General features: G+C 35.8%; 1 protein-coding gene and 1 pseudogene across 9 annotated transcripts in view; both read left to right on the top strand.

Moving 5' to 3' along the window:
- CDC42BPA (CDC42 binding protein kinase alpha) overlaps positions 1 to 18,282 on the top strand; it is a 463,135-nt gene that overhangs the window by 230,943 nt on the left and 213,910 nt on the right. For all 9 annotated transcript variants that reach the window (XM_077168549.1, XM_077168550.1, XM_077168551.1 and 6 more), the window contains 2 exons: positions 14,970 to 15,170; positions 16,798 to 17,046. In XM_077168549.1, the coding sequence (XP_077024664.1) occupies positions 14,970 to 15,170; positions 16,798 to 17,046 (450 nt within the window). The remainder of the gene's footprint in view (positions 1 to 14,969; positions 15,171 to 16,797; positions 17,047 to 18,282) is intronic.
- LOC143690846 (importin subunit alpha-3 pseudogene) lies at positions 8,578 to 13,926 on the top strand (annotated as a pseudogene).

Raw genomic sequence — 18,282 nt, forward strand, 5'->3', positions numbered from 1 at the left:
AGGTTTAAGAGTTCCGTAGTCTTTCTCCCTTCCCGTAGGGGACTTTGCCAATACTTTTTGATTACCTGCTTAATATACTCTCGGATAATTCCAGGCATTACAATATTCTATACAGGATTAAAGGACCTCTTTCTTATTCTATACTTCCTGTGTTTCAGTTGTTCAAATGAGCTCTATGGATAGGTTGAATTAGATTATGCACTGCAGAAAATTTCAGTTCCAGATCAAATAAACCTTTCTTCTGTTGGTCTGAAAGTGTATGTATTCTAAAATATAGACACTGTCTTCCTTACCCCATGTTCTGAATTACTTTAACCCTAACCTGTTCGGCTTTGTTCTTATCTCTAAATATCATGTTATATATATAAAATAGCCCCTCAAAATCCAGAAATAATGATTATCACTCCAGACTTAATGTGTCTGCTCTAAAAGCTTACAACCTAGGCCCTTGTTTTCTTATAAGAATTTTCTAAAGGTGACCATACCATTGTTGTTTTTTTTGTTTCTGGCTTGTTTTATCTCACTAAATGTCCCACATATTCATTCACATCATTGCATGCCTCACGACATTGTTTTTGTAGCAGCACAACCTTCGTTCATAAGTATACACCATCATTCGCCAATCTGTTTCTCCGTCAGTGCATCCTTCAGCCACCTGCCTTCATCGGGCATCATATAGAGGCCCAAAGTCCACACTCCATCAACATTCTCAATTTTAGATAATTTCATTGTTCTCAAGAGACAGAAAACCAGTAAACACACCCTCACCAAATAGGAAATCTAAAACCTCCTCTTAACTCTGTCCCTCACCCCATTATTTACCTCTGGTGTTGCTGTTTTAGTGCTGATGGTTTCCTTTTGAACACAGCTCATAGCATGGATTAGCAGTTTTCTCCCTGTACCCTGGGGTTAAACACTCTTTATACAAGAATCATATCTTTGAAGTAATTCTTATGAGAACTTTCATTATTTTCTAGTGTGAGTCAGAGGGACGCATAGGTCTATACAACCCTTTTCAATCTTGTTCATCCTCACTATGGTAATATTACTTCTAGACCCACTAGATTATTACCTTTGCTCCTATATATTCCCTTACACTGGAGTTCAACCTCATTATCTAGTGGTTCACCCATCTCTATCTTGTATGTATCTCTAAGTTCCCCACATTCTGTAGTATAAGCCTCTGATTATACCTTTATGCTGGTCATAAGATGGAATCATACAGTATCTAACCTTTTCTCTCTGGCAAATTTCCCTCAACATTATGTCCTCAGAGCTCATCCATCTTGTCATGTGCTTCAGAATATGATTTAGTCTCACTGCTGCATAATATTCCATCATATGTATATAACACATTTTGTTGATCCACTCGTCTGTTGATGGGCTTTTGGTTTCTTTCCATCTTTGGACGATTGTGAATAATGCTGCTATGAACATCAGTCTGCAAATGTTGGTTTATGTCATTGCTTTCAGCTCTTCTAGGTATATACCAAGTAGTGCTATTGCCGGGTCATAGGGCAACTTGATATTTAGTTTCCCAAGGAACCGCCAAACAGTCTTCTGTAGTGGCTGCAGCATTATACATTCCCACCAGCAGTGCGTAAGTGTCCCACTTTCTCCACATCCTCTCCAATATTTATAGTTTCCTATTTGTTTAAAAGCAGTCATTTGTATAGGTGTGAGGTGGTATCTCATTGTAGTCTTGATCTGCATTTCCCTTATAGCCAGTGAAAATGAGCATCTCTTCATGTGCTTTTGAGCCATCTGTATTTGCTCTTCAGAAAAATGCCGATTCATAGTCTTTAGCCCATTTTCAAATTGGATTGTTTGTTCTTTTGTTGTTGAATTGTATGATTTCTTTGTGTATACAGGATATCAAACCTTTGTCTGATATGTGATTTCCAAATATTTTCTCTCATTGAGTTGACTACCTCTTCCCCTTTTTGACAAAGTCTTTTGAGGTGCAGAAGCATTTGATTTTGAGGAGTTCCCATTTATCTATTTTTTGTTCGTTTGCTTTTGTTTTTGCTTGTGCTTGGGTGTAAAGTTTAGGAAGCTACCTTCTATTATTAGGTCTTGAAAACATTATCTGCATTTTCTTCTGGAAGCTTTATGGTGCTAGTTCTTATATTTAGGTGTTTGATCCATTTTGAGTTAATTTTTGTGTAGGATGTAAGATAGGAGTCCTCTTTCATTCTCTTGGCTATTGATACCCGGTTCTTCCATTCCCAATTATTGAAAAGACTATTTTGTCCCAGGTCAGAGGATTTGGAGGTCTTGTCAAAAATGAGTTGACCATAGATTTGTTGGTCTGTTTCTGCACTCTCGATTTATTCCATTGGTCAATGCTCCTATCTTTGTGCCAGAACCATACTGTTGTGACCACTGTGGCTTTATAATAGGCATTAAAGTCAGGGGGTGTTAATTCTCCCACTTTGTTCTTGTTTTTAAGGATGCTTTTGGCTATTTGGGGTTGCTTTTCCTTCCAGATGAATTTGGTAGTTGGCTTTTCCAAATCTTCAAAGTAAGTTGATAGAATATTGATTGGTACTGTGTTGAATCTGTTGTTCAATTTGGCGAGAATTGACATCTTAACTATATTTAGCCTTCTTATCCATGTGCAGGGAATATCTTTCCACCTATTTAGACCTCCTTTGATTTCTTTTAGCAATGTTATGTAGTTTTCTGTGTACAAGTCCTTTTTGCCCCTAGTTAAGTTCATTCCTAAGTATTTGATTCTTTCAGTTGCTATTTTTGGAAATTTTTCCTTCACTGACTCCTCAGCTGGGTCATTGCTTGTGTATAGAAATGTTACTGATTTTTGCACAACAATTTTATATCCCGCCACCTTGCTGAATTTGTTTATTAGCTCGAGTAACTTTGTTGTAGATTTCTCAGGATCTTTCAAGTATAGTATCATACCATCTGCAAATAATGAGAGTTTTACTTCTTCCTTTCCCATTTGAATGCCTTTTATTTCTTTATCTTGCCTGATTGTTCTAGCTGGAACTTCTAGCACTAAGTTGAATAATAGTGGTAACAGTGGACATCCTTTTCTTGTACCTGATCGTAGGGGGAAGGTTTGCATTCTCTCTCCATTGAGTACGATGCTGGCTATTGGTTTTTCATATATTCCCTTTATCATAGTGAGGTAGTTACCTTTGATTCCTATCTTTCGGAGTGTTTTTATCAGAAAAGGATGCTGAATTTTGTCGAATGCTTTTTCAGCATCAATTGAGATGATCATGTGATTTTTTTCCTTTTGATTTGATGATGTATTATATTATTTTAATTGATTTTCTTGCATTGAACCAACCTTGCATTCTTGGTATAAACCCCACTTGGTCAATGTGTATAATTCTTTTAATGTGCTGTTCGATTCGATTTGCTAATACTTTATTGGGGATTTTTACATCTATGTATTAAGGCTATTGGTCTGTAGTTTTCATTTCTTATAGCACCTTTACCCGGTTTTGGTATTCAAATGATATTAGCCTCATAAAATGAATTAGGTAGAGCTCCTTTTTCCTCAGTTTTTTGGAAAAGTTTGAACAGGACTGGTGTTAGTTCTTTCTGGAATGTTTGATAAAATTCCCTGTGAAGCCATCTGGCCCTGAAGTTTTCTTTGTAGGAAGATTTTTGATGTCTCATTGAATCTCTTTACTTGTGATTGGTTTGTTGAGATCCTCTATTTCTTCCTGTGTCAATGTAGCTTGTTGGTGTGTTTCCAGGAATTTGTCCATTTCATCTAAGTTGTATAGTTTGTTGGCATGTATTTGTTTATAGTATCCTCTTTAAGATTTCTTTCATTTCTTCAGAGTCTATGGTAATGCACACCTTCTCATTTCGTATTTTGTTTACTTACTGTGTCCTCTCTCTTTTTTTCTTTGTCAATCTTGCTAGTGACCCATCAATTTCATTGATTTTCTCAACCAACTTTTGGTTTGATTAATTCTTTTTGTTGTTCTCACATTCATTTATCTCTGCTTTAATCTTTGTTATTTTTCTTCTCCTATTTGCTTTGAGGTTAGTTTACTGTTCTTTCTCATGTTCCACCAGATTTGCTGTTAAGTCCTCTTTTTTTGCTCTCTCTTGTTTTTTAATATAGGCAATTAAGGCAATTAATTTCACTGTCAACACAGCCTCTTCCATGTCCCATAAGTTCTGATAAGTTGTATTCTCATTTTCTTCATCTCCAAATAGCTGCTGATTTCTCTAGCAATTTCTTCTTTGACCCACTCGTTGTTTAAGATTGGGTTATTTAGTCTCCATATGTTTGTGAATGATCTATTTCTTTGGTGGTTGTTAAAATCCAGCTTCATCCCATTGTGATCAGAGAAAATGCTTTGAATAATTTCCGTATTTTTAAATTCATAAAGACCTGTTTTGTGCCCCAGTATATGAATTATGCTGGAGAACATTCCAGGAGCAGTAGAGAAAAATGTATAACATTGTGCTTTGGGGTGCAATGAATTATATATGTTTGTTAGGTTTAATTCATTTATGAAGTTATTTAATTTCTCTATTTCCTTGTTGCTTTTCTGTCTGGTTGTTCTGTCTATAGAGGAGAGTGGTGTAGTGAAGTCTCCTACTATTATTGTTGAAACATCCATTGCTTCCTTCAGTTTTGCCAGTGTCTGTCTCATGTCCTTTGGAGGTCCTTGATTGGGAGCATAAACATTTATGATTGTTCCATCTTCTTGGTGAATTGGTCCTTTAATTGGTATATAATGTCCTTCTTTGTCTCTTATGATGTCTTTCCATTTAAGGTCTATTTTGTCCGATATTAATATAGCTACTTCTGCTTTCTTTTGGTTACAACTTGCATGGAAAATCTTTTTCCATTCTTTTACTTTCAATCTATTTGTATTCTTGTGTCTAAGATGAATTTCTTGTAAGCAGTATGTAGCTGGATTATGTTTCTTAATCCATTCTGCCAATCTGTATCTTTTAATTGGTGAATTTAGTCCATTAATGTTCACAGTTATTACTGAAAATGCATTTCTTGATTTCACCATCTTATCTTTTTTATTTTATTTGTCAGATCTGTATATCTTTTCCCTTTTTCTCTTTGTATTCTTTAAATTACCCTTTGTGGTACTCTTCAATTCTGTGCCCTCCTGCAGACCTTCCTGTGCTGTCTTTTTTTTTTTTTTTTTTTCAGCTGGTAGAACTCCTATTAGTATTTCTTGCAGACAGATTCTTTCAGGACCTCTTTGTCTGTGAAAACATTAATCTCTCCCTGAATTTTGAAGGGAAGTTTAGCTGGGTACTGGTTCTTGGCTGGAAGTCTTTCTCTTTCAGGATCTTGTATATATCATATCACTGCCTTCTTGCCTCCAGGGTGCTAGTTGAGCAGTCTGGACTCAGTTTTATTTGGTTTCCCTTGTATGCAGTACATTGTTTTTCTCTTGCTGCTTTCAGGATTTTCTGCTTCTCTTCAGCATTTGACAGCCTGATTACTATGTGTTTTGGGAAATCCTATTTGGATTTATTCTGTTTGGAGTTCTTTGGGCTTCTTTGACTTGCATATTTGTTTCCATTATGAGGATTGGAAAGTTTTCCCCCACTGTATCCTTAACTACCCTACGTAGCCCTTTACTTCTTTCTTCTCATTCTGGGACATCAGTGATTCTTATATTTGAATGCTTTGTTTTGCCTATCATTTCCCTGAATTCCCGTTTATTTTTTTCCATCTTTTTTTGCCATTTGCTGTTTTAAATCTTCGAAGTCAATTATCCTGTCCCCTGTATCACTTATTCTTTTTTCTCTCTCTTCAAATCTGGTGGTGTGTGCCTCTAGTATGTTTTTTATTTGATCAATAGCCTCTCAAACTCCAGAAATAATAGTCACCACTCCAGACTTAATGTGTCTCCTCTAAAAACTTATAATATGCTTTAATCCCTGTGATTTCTGCTGTTTTTCTGTTTATTCTTCAAATTCCTTTTTGTGGTCTTCTACTGTCTTCTTGCTCTCCTTTATGTCATTTGCTATCCAACTTATTTTATTAAGTAGAAATGTATGAACATCTTTGGTTAGTTCTAACATTTGTGCCTCCTTTGGTGTTTTAATCTGATCATTAAGCAGGGCTATATCTGTCTGTATTGTGATACACTTAATGATCTTCTGTTGTCTTCGTTGCATGTAAATACCTTGATTGATTTATTTTGGGAGTTGATTTCTTTCAGTATTCTAGGGCCTTGTGTTCACGAATTGGTTGTACAGCTGGGAGCAGGGCATGGAGTGGGGCACTCAGTACAGTGATTTGTTTCAGGGCAGGTGTTAGCGTAGGTTGAGGATGTTACTCTGATGCTTATGAACGTGGGTGCCCAGTGGCCAGACAGGATGTAACTGTGCGGGTGCACTGGTCTGGGAGTTGTAACCCTGGTGTACACTGGTCTCAGGCACAGGGCCCTTTGTGTGCATGCATAGAGCTGTGGTAGCAGGTTGGCATTATGCCTTCATGGATTGGGGGCAGATGTGACCTGACTGTGCAGGTTGGCTCTTTCTCAGAGCTGGGAAGTGAGGCTGAGGGGTGTGCACATGGGTGGTTCTAGAACTGCCGTGAAGTGTGGTTCACAGAGCTGAATGACATGATTGGTGGTCTGTGCACATGTGTGGGCCTAGGAGTGCCTTAAACGGATTCACTGAGCTCAGGGAGGGTGGGGTCAGGCTGTGCAACACTATGGGCAGGAGGCGGGGGTAGTCAAGGTATGGAGGTTAGTGCCTGCAACCTTTATGCGCTGGCAGCCACATGCAGGGAACAGGGAAGGGGAGGTAGTGTTCTGGAGGTGTGCAAGAGAGGTGGATTGAGCTGCACTTGGTCGGGGTGTGGGGCAGATATGTGCATTGGGGGCTGGAGGGGTGGGAGTGCCTGGAGCATGGGGAATTGGAGCAGGCATGGAGTTCAGGTGCATGGGGTGTTGGGTGAGTTGTTGGTCATGGGGCTGCGCTGGTGGGGGTAGCATGCCCAAGGAAAGTGGCTTGGCTTACTTCCTATTCCCTTCTTCCCATCCGTGTACTCCCGGGGGCTCTGAGCCTCTGTGCTTGCATGCTTCTGCATTATACTCCAACTTTCTGCCCCTCAGTTCCTCATCATCTGCAACCAGGACTGCCGTGGTGCGTAAGGCTCTCCCAGGTCGGCTGCAGTCCTGAATTGCTGCCTCAGTTGCCCTCCTGTCCCTTTTCTAACTTTTCCCTGGAACAGGGCTAATCTTGAGCTACTCTAGTAGGCCATTTTCCCAGAAGTCCGAAGCTAATATCATTTTAATATCTAATATTAGTATAGCTATCCCAGCTATCCTTTGATTACTACTTGTATGACTTTTTTTTCCCATTGTTTCATCCTCAACCTGTTTGTATCTTTGAATTTGCAGTCAGCATATAATTGGGTCAGGTTTTTTAATCCAGTCTGCCATTTTCTGCCTTTTGTTTGAGGAGCTTAATCCATTGACATTTAAAGTCATTACTGATGACGCAAGAGCTTCTTCTGTCATTTACTCTTTATCTGTGTAATTCTTATACCTTTTTTGTCTCTCACTCGCATTAATGCCCACTTTCATGTTTATTTGCTTGTTTGTTTTGTAGTATATTGAATACCTTCTCACTTTTATCTGAATAAAATTTTCATCTGTTTACCTTATGGTTAACCATAGAGTTAAAATTTAGCTTCCTAAATATATGATGATCATGTTTGTTTTGATGCCAAGTTAACTTCTACAGCACAAACATTTCTACATTGAATGTCAAAAGATATAAATGTATCATTATTTTTATGCCTTTGCTTGTTAGCACCCAGAGGAAGTAAGAAGTGGAGTTACATACCAAACAATACAATACAATAATACTAGCATTTGTAATTACCCAAGTGATTACGTTTACCACAGGGCTCTATTTCTTTATGCTGATCTGTCTAATGTTCATTCCTTTCAGTGTGAAGAACTCCCTTTAACACTGGTCGTAGGGCAGGTCTAGAGGTGATAAAAAAAAACTCCCTCAGCAATTTTTTATATGTGAATGTCTTAATTGCTCCTCATTTTTGAAAGAGAGTCTTGCTGGATAAATAAATTCTTGGCTTGCAGTTGTTTTCCTTTAGCCCTGTTAGTATTTCCACCCCCCTTCCTTCTTACCTCCATGGTTTCTAATGAGAAAGCATCACTCAGTATAATTGGGACTCCCTTGTATGTAACATGTTGCTTTTCTATTGCAGCTTTCAGAACTTTCTTCTTGTCCTTTTGCATCTGATGGTTTAATCAATATACATTTTTCTTCAAGTTTATCCTATTTTCTATACTCTTACCTTCTTGAATATGCATATTCTTATCTTTTGTTATGTTAGGGTAATTCTCTGTCATTATTTCTTTAACTATTCCGTCTGCCTCTTTCTCTCTTTTTCTCCTTCTGGGACTCTAATAATGCTTATATTGGTGTGCTTAATGGTGTTCCACAGCTGTCTTAGGCTGTTTTTCCTTTTATAATTTCTTTTTTCTTTCTGCTTCTCAACCTGAACTCATTTCAAGTATCTTGTCTTCAAGTTCACTAATTCTTGTTCTAACTCTAACCTGGTCTTAAAATCCACTGATTGATGACTTAATAAAACCTGGAATATTGCCTATTTTAGTCCATTATCTTGAAAGAGATAGCAGTCCTTCTTGTTCAAAGCTGTGTCAGCTTTAGCAAACAAACTTCTGAACAATCTCAAGCAGCAGTTCAGTCCAATGTTGTGCCACTTTTTCTGAGACACATTCATTCCATTGAAATGTCTGTGAGCAAGCAGTGTGGACACTGGAAAATATCATAGGTGATGGGCCCCAGTTATGGCAATTATGTCATACATCTTAGAGTGGCTAAACCTTTACTTTCCTTCATAAGTCCATCTATTCCTGTTACATTCTTAAGAAATGTTACTTGGATTATGATCAATTTATGCCCTCACAAAGACCCATCCCCCTCAGTGGTAGCCATTCAAGAGATTCTTCCAACCCTTTGTGTTTTAATTCAGCACACAGATGTAAATATATTGGTGGATACTGCCTGGGCCCTCTCTTACCTTACTGTTGCTGGCAATGAACAGATACAGGTCATGATAGACTCTGGAATAGTTCCTCATTTGATTCCTCTACTCAACCACCAGAAGATAATACTTCAGACTGCTGCACTTCGAACTATAGGCATTATTGTTATTGAAACTGTTAACACAAGTAATTTTGAACTATGATACTCTTTCACACTTTCTTGTACTTCTGATACATCCCAAAGAAAAAATCAATTAAGGAGCAGTGTGATTCTTCTTTAACATCACTGCAGGAAATCAGCAACAGGTTCAGGCAATAATTGATCCTAACGTCATACCAATGGTAATGCACCTGTTATATAATGGGGATTTGGGCACTCAAAAAGAAGCTGCTTGGGCCATAAGTAACTTAACATTTAGTAGAAGGAAAGATCAAGGGGCCTACATTATTCAACAAAATGTTATCCCAACTTTTTGCAATTTGTTGACTGTGAAAAATGCATAAGTTGTATAAGTAGTACTTGATAGACTAAGTTGTATATAAAAATAGCTGAAGATGAGGCAGAATTGTAGCCAATTTTATAGAACAATGTGTAGGACTAGTGAAAATGGAAAACATTAAAATTTTGAAAATGAAGGCATCTACAAATTAGCATATGTGATCATTGATCAGTTTTTTTCTTCAGATGATGTTGATGAAGATCCTAGCCTTACTGTAAAAGCAATACAAGGTGGAGTATTTGGGCATTTGGTTTCAAATCATCTGCCAATGTACCAGCAGAAGAGTTTCAGTTGTGGAAGTTAGATCCAATGCAGCACTGATATATATATGTGTTTGCATATAAAAAGGTATACAAAGGTTTGAGCCATCAAACTTATCTCATGGGATCTGCTGTTGCATTAAATTGGGAATGAAAATGTAAACATATCATTTGGAATCATAGAAAATGCTCAAACGGGGTCAAGATAATCAGTGGACAAGTGAGAAAGAGTGGCAAAATGTATCAAAAATTTCACATGAATGCCTACTTAGGTTGTTCAAAATAAAAATGGCTACACGTCACAGATCTTCAGTGCCTGAGAAGGAACTTTGACTTACTCTATCTATATCAATTGAGGGGAAAGTGCAGCACTGTCTACTTCAAGTCTTGTAAGAATAAAAGAGAATAGGATGTCCATATACATTAAGGAAAATGAGCCCAGGCCTTGCTTTGAACCAGTGTGTGAATGGCCAGTGTTGAAGAATATCTGGCTCCATCATGGAGAGCCAAGTTCATCTTTGAAATCTAGGGCTCTTCTCTCATGAAGCAGACTCCCAATCTTGGAGTTACTGTGTGTGAGAGTTTGGTTGTAGTGCTGTATGCAAATTCATGCAAGCTCGGTTCTCCTTCAGGGCACTGATAACAACCCTAGTAAATCATCAAATTGAGATCATAAGTATTAATGTACATTGGACATGAAAACAAAGACCAGTTGAACAGCAGACATGGTTTACTCTGCAGCCTATGTTTTCTATCCCTCCTCTTGCCCCACCTCATTTAAAGTTTTTAGTCTTTATTTACTTTACGTAGTATGGCTTTTTAATTGTTGCTCAAATCAGAAAACTTTTCAGGAAGGTTTCCCTGTGCATTTACATCAGATGAATGTTTGATGCTATGAAAAGCTTTCCGTATCATCAAAACTAATTGGTGTCAATTTTTGCATGAAAAAAATCATGAATTTCCCTAAAAAAAAAACTGTGTTGCAGTACACAAGTCCATAATGGTATAAAACAGTAAAATGTATTTAAAAAGCCATCCTTTTCATGATCAGGGATAACATAAAGATCTTTGCATGAGGTAAATCTACAGGATAGTTCATTTTTAGATTTTGTCGAGTCCTGTAAAGACGAACAGAAAAGTTTCAGTTATGATAGAATAGCATGCCGTGTTTAAAAAATGTTACTTGTTTTCAAATTTTGTTTCTATGAAAATGATATAGAAACTTCTAAAATGGAATTTGGTGCATATGAATAAAGAACGATGAAGAGGTTTGAGTAGATCTACAAGTCGAATAATGGTTTGTACACCTTGAATAATATGTCTGTTTTGTTCAGTTGTTTCAGAAGCTTTTTATCTTAGATGTAGGCAGCCCTGAACAATCTATTTTGAGCTACTTTAGGGGGAAAACTTTGTATTTTTAAAACTGCATAAAAGTTAATGCAAGTATTATGAATTGTAATAATACCTCAGTTTTGAGGGTATGCATAATAAATTGAATATGACATTAATTTGTACAAAAAGAAGAACTAATTATAAGGTGGCTCAATGTAGGAAATCCTGTGCCTTCTCCTTTGAGCACAAGTGTTGCATGAAGAACAGTTTGCTGTAAGAAGTATACCAGATTAGGCACCATTAGCATGTATATCTACTTTGTGTTTAAAAATCACTTGGTAATTCTGAAACACTATAGAATGGATAACAATTGTTTTGTGATCATAACTCTTTGTTGAGGTTTTTCGTTTTCACCAATCCTACACATTTATCTGTAAAATTGGCTACAATTTCTGCCTCATCTTCAGCCATTTTTATTATATAACTTAGTCCATATTTCTATAGCATTCCTTGTCAACAGAAACATGGTTAAAGTTTAAAACTAAAAGCTGTAGAAAGCTAGCTTGTAAAGCTTATCCAGGCTGAGTGCAAGCTAGGCCGTCTTGGGGAAATAAACATTAAAACTTACAGCAAAAACTATAAATGAATAGGCCGTGCTCAAAAAGGAAAGCTAGAGTATAAAAACTGATACTATATAACTTAGCAAAATCCAGAGTGGGCAATGATAGTGGTTAATTGTATAAATATAAGAAGGTTCTTATGTGAACTAGAACAAACGTACACCACTATTACAAAGTGTTAATAATAGGGTGTTATATGGGAGAAAATACACTTAATGTAAATTAGAATCTATAGTTAACAGTAACATCATAATGTTCTTTTATTAATTGCAACAAAGGCCCTATACCAAAGCTAAATGTCAATAATGGGATAAAAGGCATATGGGATTTTTTTCTTTGGAAAAAATGACAATGTTCTCATATTGACTGTAGTAGTGAATACATAACTTTGTGATTATACCGTGAGTCATTGATTATACACTTAGGATGGTCTAGTTTGCAAGCTGCCGGAATGTGATACACTGGAAACGGAATAGCTTTTGGGGAATGTATTAAGTTGAATGTTTTTAGTTCTAAAGCCGTGAAAATGTCCATATTAAAGCAAATCTATAGAAATGTCCAATTTAAGGCATCCAGGGAAAGATCCCATGGTTCAAGTAGGCTGATAATGTTCAGGGTTTCTCTCACAACTGGGTTGGCACATGGCAGACATGGTGATGTCTCCTAACTTTCTCTCCAGGCTTCTTGTTTCATGAAGCTCCCCCAGGGGCGTTTCCTTTCTTTATCTCCAATGGTCTCTGGCTGTGTGGGCTCTCGTGGTTTTTGTGTCTCTCATGGCTCTGAAGCTTTTTCCAAAATGTCCTCTTTTAAAGGATTCCAGTAAACTAATCAATACCCACCTTGAATGGGTGGAGTCACATCTCCCTCTAATCAAAGGTTAATACCTGCAATTAGGCGTGTCATATCTCTGTGGAGATAATCTAATCAAGTTACCAACATGTGGTGCTGAATAAAGAATAAAAGAAACAGCTGCCTCTACAAGATGAATCAGGATTAAAACATGGCTTTTCTAGGGCGCATAATCCTTTTAAACTAGCACAGAGGGATTGTATGGTGCATGAACAAAACTGTAAAAAAAAAAAAAAAAAAAAAAAAGCCACAGTCAGCAATTGGCCGTGCCCACCCCTGTTCTTGGAGAAGAGAATTTTTATATCCCTTTCTGTCCCTAGCAGCTAATCAGGAACTGGACCCTCTGGTGGCCTACTGGGAAAGTGGAGGTGAATACTGTAGCTGCCCTACAGAGAGAGCAGTTTACAGTGTTCTTCTAGCCTCTGGAATTTCACAAAAGTTGTTTTAGATCATTTCTGTCATCTTAATAGTTGTTTTGGTGGGAGGCCTGAATCCTGGCGCTCCCTCCTTCACCATCATCTCTCAAGTCCTCCCTCTTATTCTTTATTTCTTTGGAAATTGTACATTTTATCTCAAATGTCTAAATCATTATATAATTTTAATTTTCATAGTTTCCCTACAGCCCTAGAGTTTAACAGTTTCTTTCCCATGTTCTCAATCAAAACAGTATACTTAGAACACTTAGCTAAAGTTATTTTTTTCTAGTATTTCAGTTCCTACTTAATTTTACACCCCCAGTTTGTTCTGTCATCTTCATCGTCATCATCATCACTATGATTATTTTATCCAGTTAATGACCATGTTAGAGTTAACTTATATCTTTGCTCACATTTGCTGCTAGTATCTTTTCTTTTATCTGGGTTAATTTTCTTGTTTTTAGAAATACATCCTTTAGAAGTTCATCTGAAACAATCCCGTAGCTCTCTTAGTCTCTGTCTAAAAATAGCTCTAAAACTCATTTCTGTGTGATAGTTTAAGTAGGTAGAGAGTATTATATGGACAATTATTTTGTATAAATATACTACCCCATTTTCTTCTGGCTTCTGTTGTTGTTAATAATTCAGCTGACAATCAAATTGCCCTTCATTGCTAGAGAAGCTCTATTCTTTAATGTTTTCAAGATCTCTCTATCTTGTTACTCTGCATTTTAACTACATTCTGTACTGGAGTGGATCTGGTTCTATTTATTCTTCTTAGGGCTTAATACCTTTCCTGCATCTAAGGATTCATGTCTTACATCATTCTTAAAATCTTCTAAATCTGTCTCTTTAGGAATATTGCTTTCCTCTGTTCTCTCTCTTATCTTGTTCTACACATATATCGAAACTGCTTTTTTTAACATTCATGTCTCTTGATCTTTCCTCTATATTTTCCATCTCTTTATCTCTGGACACTGACTAATATTTTCAGCTTTTCTTTAGGTTTATTATTCTCTTTAAATATGTCTAGTCTGTTCTTTTATTATTCATGGTTTTCATTTCAGTTACTTTTAAAAATACCTAGATTTCTTATTTGATTTTTGTTACTCTCTTTTTCTTTTCTTTTGTTTTTGATGTGTTTTTTTGCCTTTGATCATTTTAAATGTTTTTTATGCCAAACAAGAAGTCTATTCTAGTGATCATTAACAATGGTAGTGTTGTGTAGAAAATTTTGTTTATATACCATTATTTGAAACAGTACCTTGAGAATTTTCATTTTTTTGATATGTTCTTTCAGGACATTTAAAGGGCCACTTTTCTTTTACTTTGGAGTACCTTACTTTGGAAGATCTTTTTTTAGCTACCTAATTTCTGATTCCTGTCTGCCGTATTTGAATGCTCATGTGTTTTTCCTCTTTTGGGATTTTATGTTTGAAGGGTATACTTTTTCCCATTGTATAATTTTTTTATTAGCAAGTAGTTTGCGGGACATTGTTGACATTCATTTTCATAAAGTGTTTTAAAATAATCTCCAGGCTTTTTGTAAGTATTGACCTAAATTTCACAGTTGTTCTTTTTTTCCCTCTATATAATTGTAAGTTTTTCAGAGTTCCATTTTCTGTAGTACAGAATGAACAGAAAGATATCAATAATCAGAGTATTCTAAACCAAATATTCAGTTTGTTGTTAATGATGGGCGTGGTGTGGCAGTTCACAACAGAATGTACCCCTAAATCCATGCATAACTGGCAGTTATGAAAAAGCTTCTATGGTATTATAAAATGTGGAAAACTGTTTATGTGGAGATTATATAAAATTTAACATGTACAAAGGAGGCTAAATTCAGATACTGTCACTGATAGAGTTGTTATGAGATAAATGTCCATTGTATATCTAAGTGTGACTATTTTTATTTTAAAATTATGGGTGTTTCTACTATATTAGACTATGTTTAAACAAATATAAACTTCTTCAGGTCCAGTCATCAGTGGCTGTTGGAACACCAGATTATATATCTCCTGAAATCCTTCAAGCCATGGAAGATGGAAAAGGCAGATATGGACCTGAGTGTGACTGGTGGTCTTTGGGGGTCTGTATGTATGAAATGCTATATGGAGAAACACCATTTTATGCAGAATCTCTGGTGGAGACATATGGAAAAATTATGAATCACAAAGTTAGTATGTTTTATTTTTTTCAAAGTAATGCTGAAAATATATATAATAAATTTTAAATAATGTGATATAAAAATAGAAATTTTTTTTGTAAAAATAATAAAAGTCCACATTTCTGTGGAATCTAACAAAATCAAAATCCATCGATTATTACATAAAATAATTAGTTTTAGCTTTCTTGTGCAGTTTTCAGAGATGCTAATAAGTTGAAAATTGGGAAGTCTCTCCAGGAGAATAATAAAGAAAGGTTATAAGCAGACATATATAAATATATTACTTATAATAATGCATTTAAAAAAGTTCTTAACCTTTGTAATAATAAGCAAAATGAAAATTAAAATAAGAATGAGATACCCTTTTTTCCTTTCCAATTTGCAAAGATTAAAAGAAAGCTTGTACTCAGAGCTGAAAAAAAGCATTGAGATGGACATTCATAGATGTTGCTAATCAAGTATATTGGTCTAACCTTTTTGTCAAGAATTTTACAAGTATGCATTGAGAATCTTTAAAAAGTATTAGAACTTTCGATTGAGAAACTTTGTTTCTGGGTATCCTTGACCAAAAATCTTTATTTTCCTATTCTCATATTATTTGTGATTACAAAACACTGGAAAAAATCCAAATGACACAAATCCTTTCCTTACATCAGGAAAGGATTAAAGAAAGCTTTAATCTGCTTGGTACCAAGTAAAATAGGAATGGATAGTCCATAATGAGAATGGGAAAAGTTTTTATTGATCATTCTCAGAAGATTGTGAGTGATCATAAACTGCGGTGTGAATAGGAATATCCCACAAAGGGAACAGAAATCTGTTCTTTCTTTCTTGTTTTCTGGTGATGCAGTTATGGCTAGTTGCTTCATATATAGAAAACAATTATATAGTGTATTATAAATGCTTTTCTACCTGGCTACAAAGGTAGTGCTCAAAATTGTTTCAAAGAGTTGAAAGAGAGAGATTAGCTGAAGAATTGTAAGTAGCATGTATAACATTTCAGAAAGAAGTCATTGTAGTATAATATAGTAGTTAAGACTCTATATTGTGAAGTCCTGCAGCTTCAATTCAAATCCCAGCTCTACCACATAACTAGTTTTGTGACTTTTGCAAATTATTTGAACTTACTCAACCTTTGTTTCCACTTTAAGATAATAGTAGAAACCATCTTAGAAGATTGCTGTGTGAGGAAGAAATGGGTTAAAATAAATAAAGCACTTTCAGTAGTATCAAATACATATTAAAGTATCAAAAATGGTAATTTTTATTATCATTTATTCGTTAGTATTGTGACTTATATGAACAATATTATCTATACCCTGTTGACGTATTGAGTCAAATCCCACTAGTTTTAATCAATTTCTCTTCATTCCAGTAGCAGTTTAAGGTATTTTAACATTTCATTTAGTCTTTCTATTATATATTACTGTGCATATTAATGAAGTCATATGAGAAATTAAAAGTCTTTTTAGAAAATGGTCTTTTCTCATTCATTCGTAGCAATACTTTGTATCAGTATACACTCACTAGATGTATTTTTAAATGTATATAGTTTTAAAGAAGATGACTACATCATTCAGCCTTTTTAGTAAGTTAAATACTGATTTATGTTTTGTTTCTATTATTTTCTGTTTAGGAGAGATTTCAGTTTCCAGCCCAAGTGACTGATGTGTCTGAAAATGCTAAAGATCTTATTCGAAGGCTCATTTGTAGCAGAGAACATCGACTTGGTCAAAATGGAATAGAAGACTTTAAGAAACACCCATTTTTCAGTGGTATTGACTGGGATAATATTCGAAACTGTGAAGCACCTTATATTCCAGAAGTTAGTAGCCCAACCGATACATCAAATTTTGATGTGGATGATGATTGTTTAAAGAATTCTGTAAGTATGACGTTGTGAAAAGTCTCCTTATCTCTGTTTCTTTTTTATATAGATACTTAACAGTTGTATGGTTTATAAGTATTTTGCTATACTTCTAGAGCTTAGTCTATTATAGATCAAGAAATTAAGGGAGTTAATGGTAGTACATATATATAGCCATTCATGATGAATAACAAAATTAAAATTCAAAATTTACTTCTTAGGTAAGTTAGCACAAATAAGCTTTCCCAAGGAAAGCACAAATGAGATGCTTAAAGAAGTAGACATCATGAAGGCAGGTGACAGTGTTGCCAGATTTCTCCCTAAAAACAGTTATAAAACAGAGCAAAATTGTCAAAACCAACTATTTCAGTTCTTGTGAAATCAACCCAAAGCAAATAGAAGAGCATTATTCATGAAAAACTGTTGAACTTGAGTTAAGAGCAGCTTACTTGGTTCACACTGTAGAATTAGTAGGCTAGAGTTGGGTATAATAACCAGTAACTTCACTGATGGAGGAGGCTGAATTGATTGATTGGGAAAAAATCCATACCCAGTTGTGTTGATGAAAAAAAAATAGCAAACTCAGTAAGAAACAAACGGGGAATTAAGTCCACAACTGTGCCAACCTGAGTTTATAACCCCCTTTTTGGTGAGTAGTATGTCAGTGAACTAGCCAGTTACTCAACAGGGAGACTATGTGGGAGAGAGCCATGAAGGGACTAGATAGGTTAACCACACATTCTAACTGACTAGAGGCTGCATACAAGGGCAAGAGAGAAGGCAGGTTCAACACACATCCCTGGTTGATGGGGAGACTTTGAATGGGTGAACAGAAGTCCTTGGAGGGCGTAGCAGGATGTAAAATATGGGGTGGAATTGAAACTAGCCTGATTTTGAAAGTGTTCCCCATCCCACACTCTAGTCTATTGGTAAAGGGTCTTAGTGCCTCAAGATATTTGAGCACAATCTCTGACTGAATATTGGCCGACCACTAAGCCATACAGACAGACATGACTGCTGAGAAGTCGGGTTTAAAAAATAAAAAAGAATAATTAAAAAAAAAAAAAACTGAGAAGAATCATCAGTGTTATGACACTATGGGGTAAAAAGATTTTGCAGATTAAGAGCAGGTAAATTACAATTGCAGATTAAGAGCAGGCAAGCAACAATTCCATCCTGACCAAAAGGGGGAAAAGAAATGTAACTAATAAAGTATCTGTGGCAGAGAGAGTTCAGATAGAGTTGAGAGGCTAC

This window comes from Tamandua tetradactyla, chromosome 7 (assembly GCF_023851605.1).
Source record: "Tamandua tetradactyla isolate mTamTet1 chromosome 7, mTamTet1.pri, whole genome shotgun sequence".
Lineage (NCBI taxonomy): Eukaryota > Metazoa > Chordata > Mammalia > Pilosa > Myrmecophagidae > Tamandua > Tamandua tetradactyla.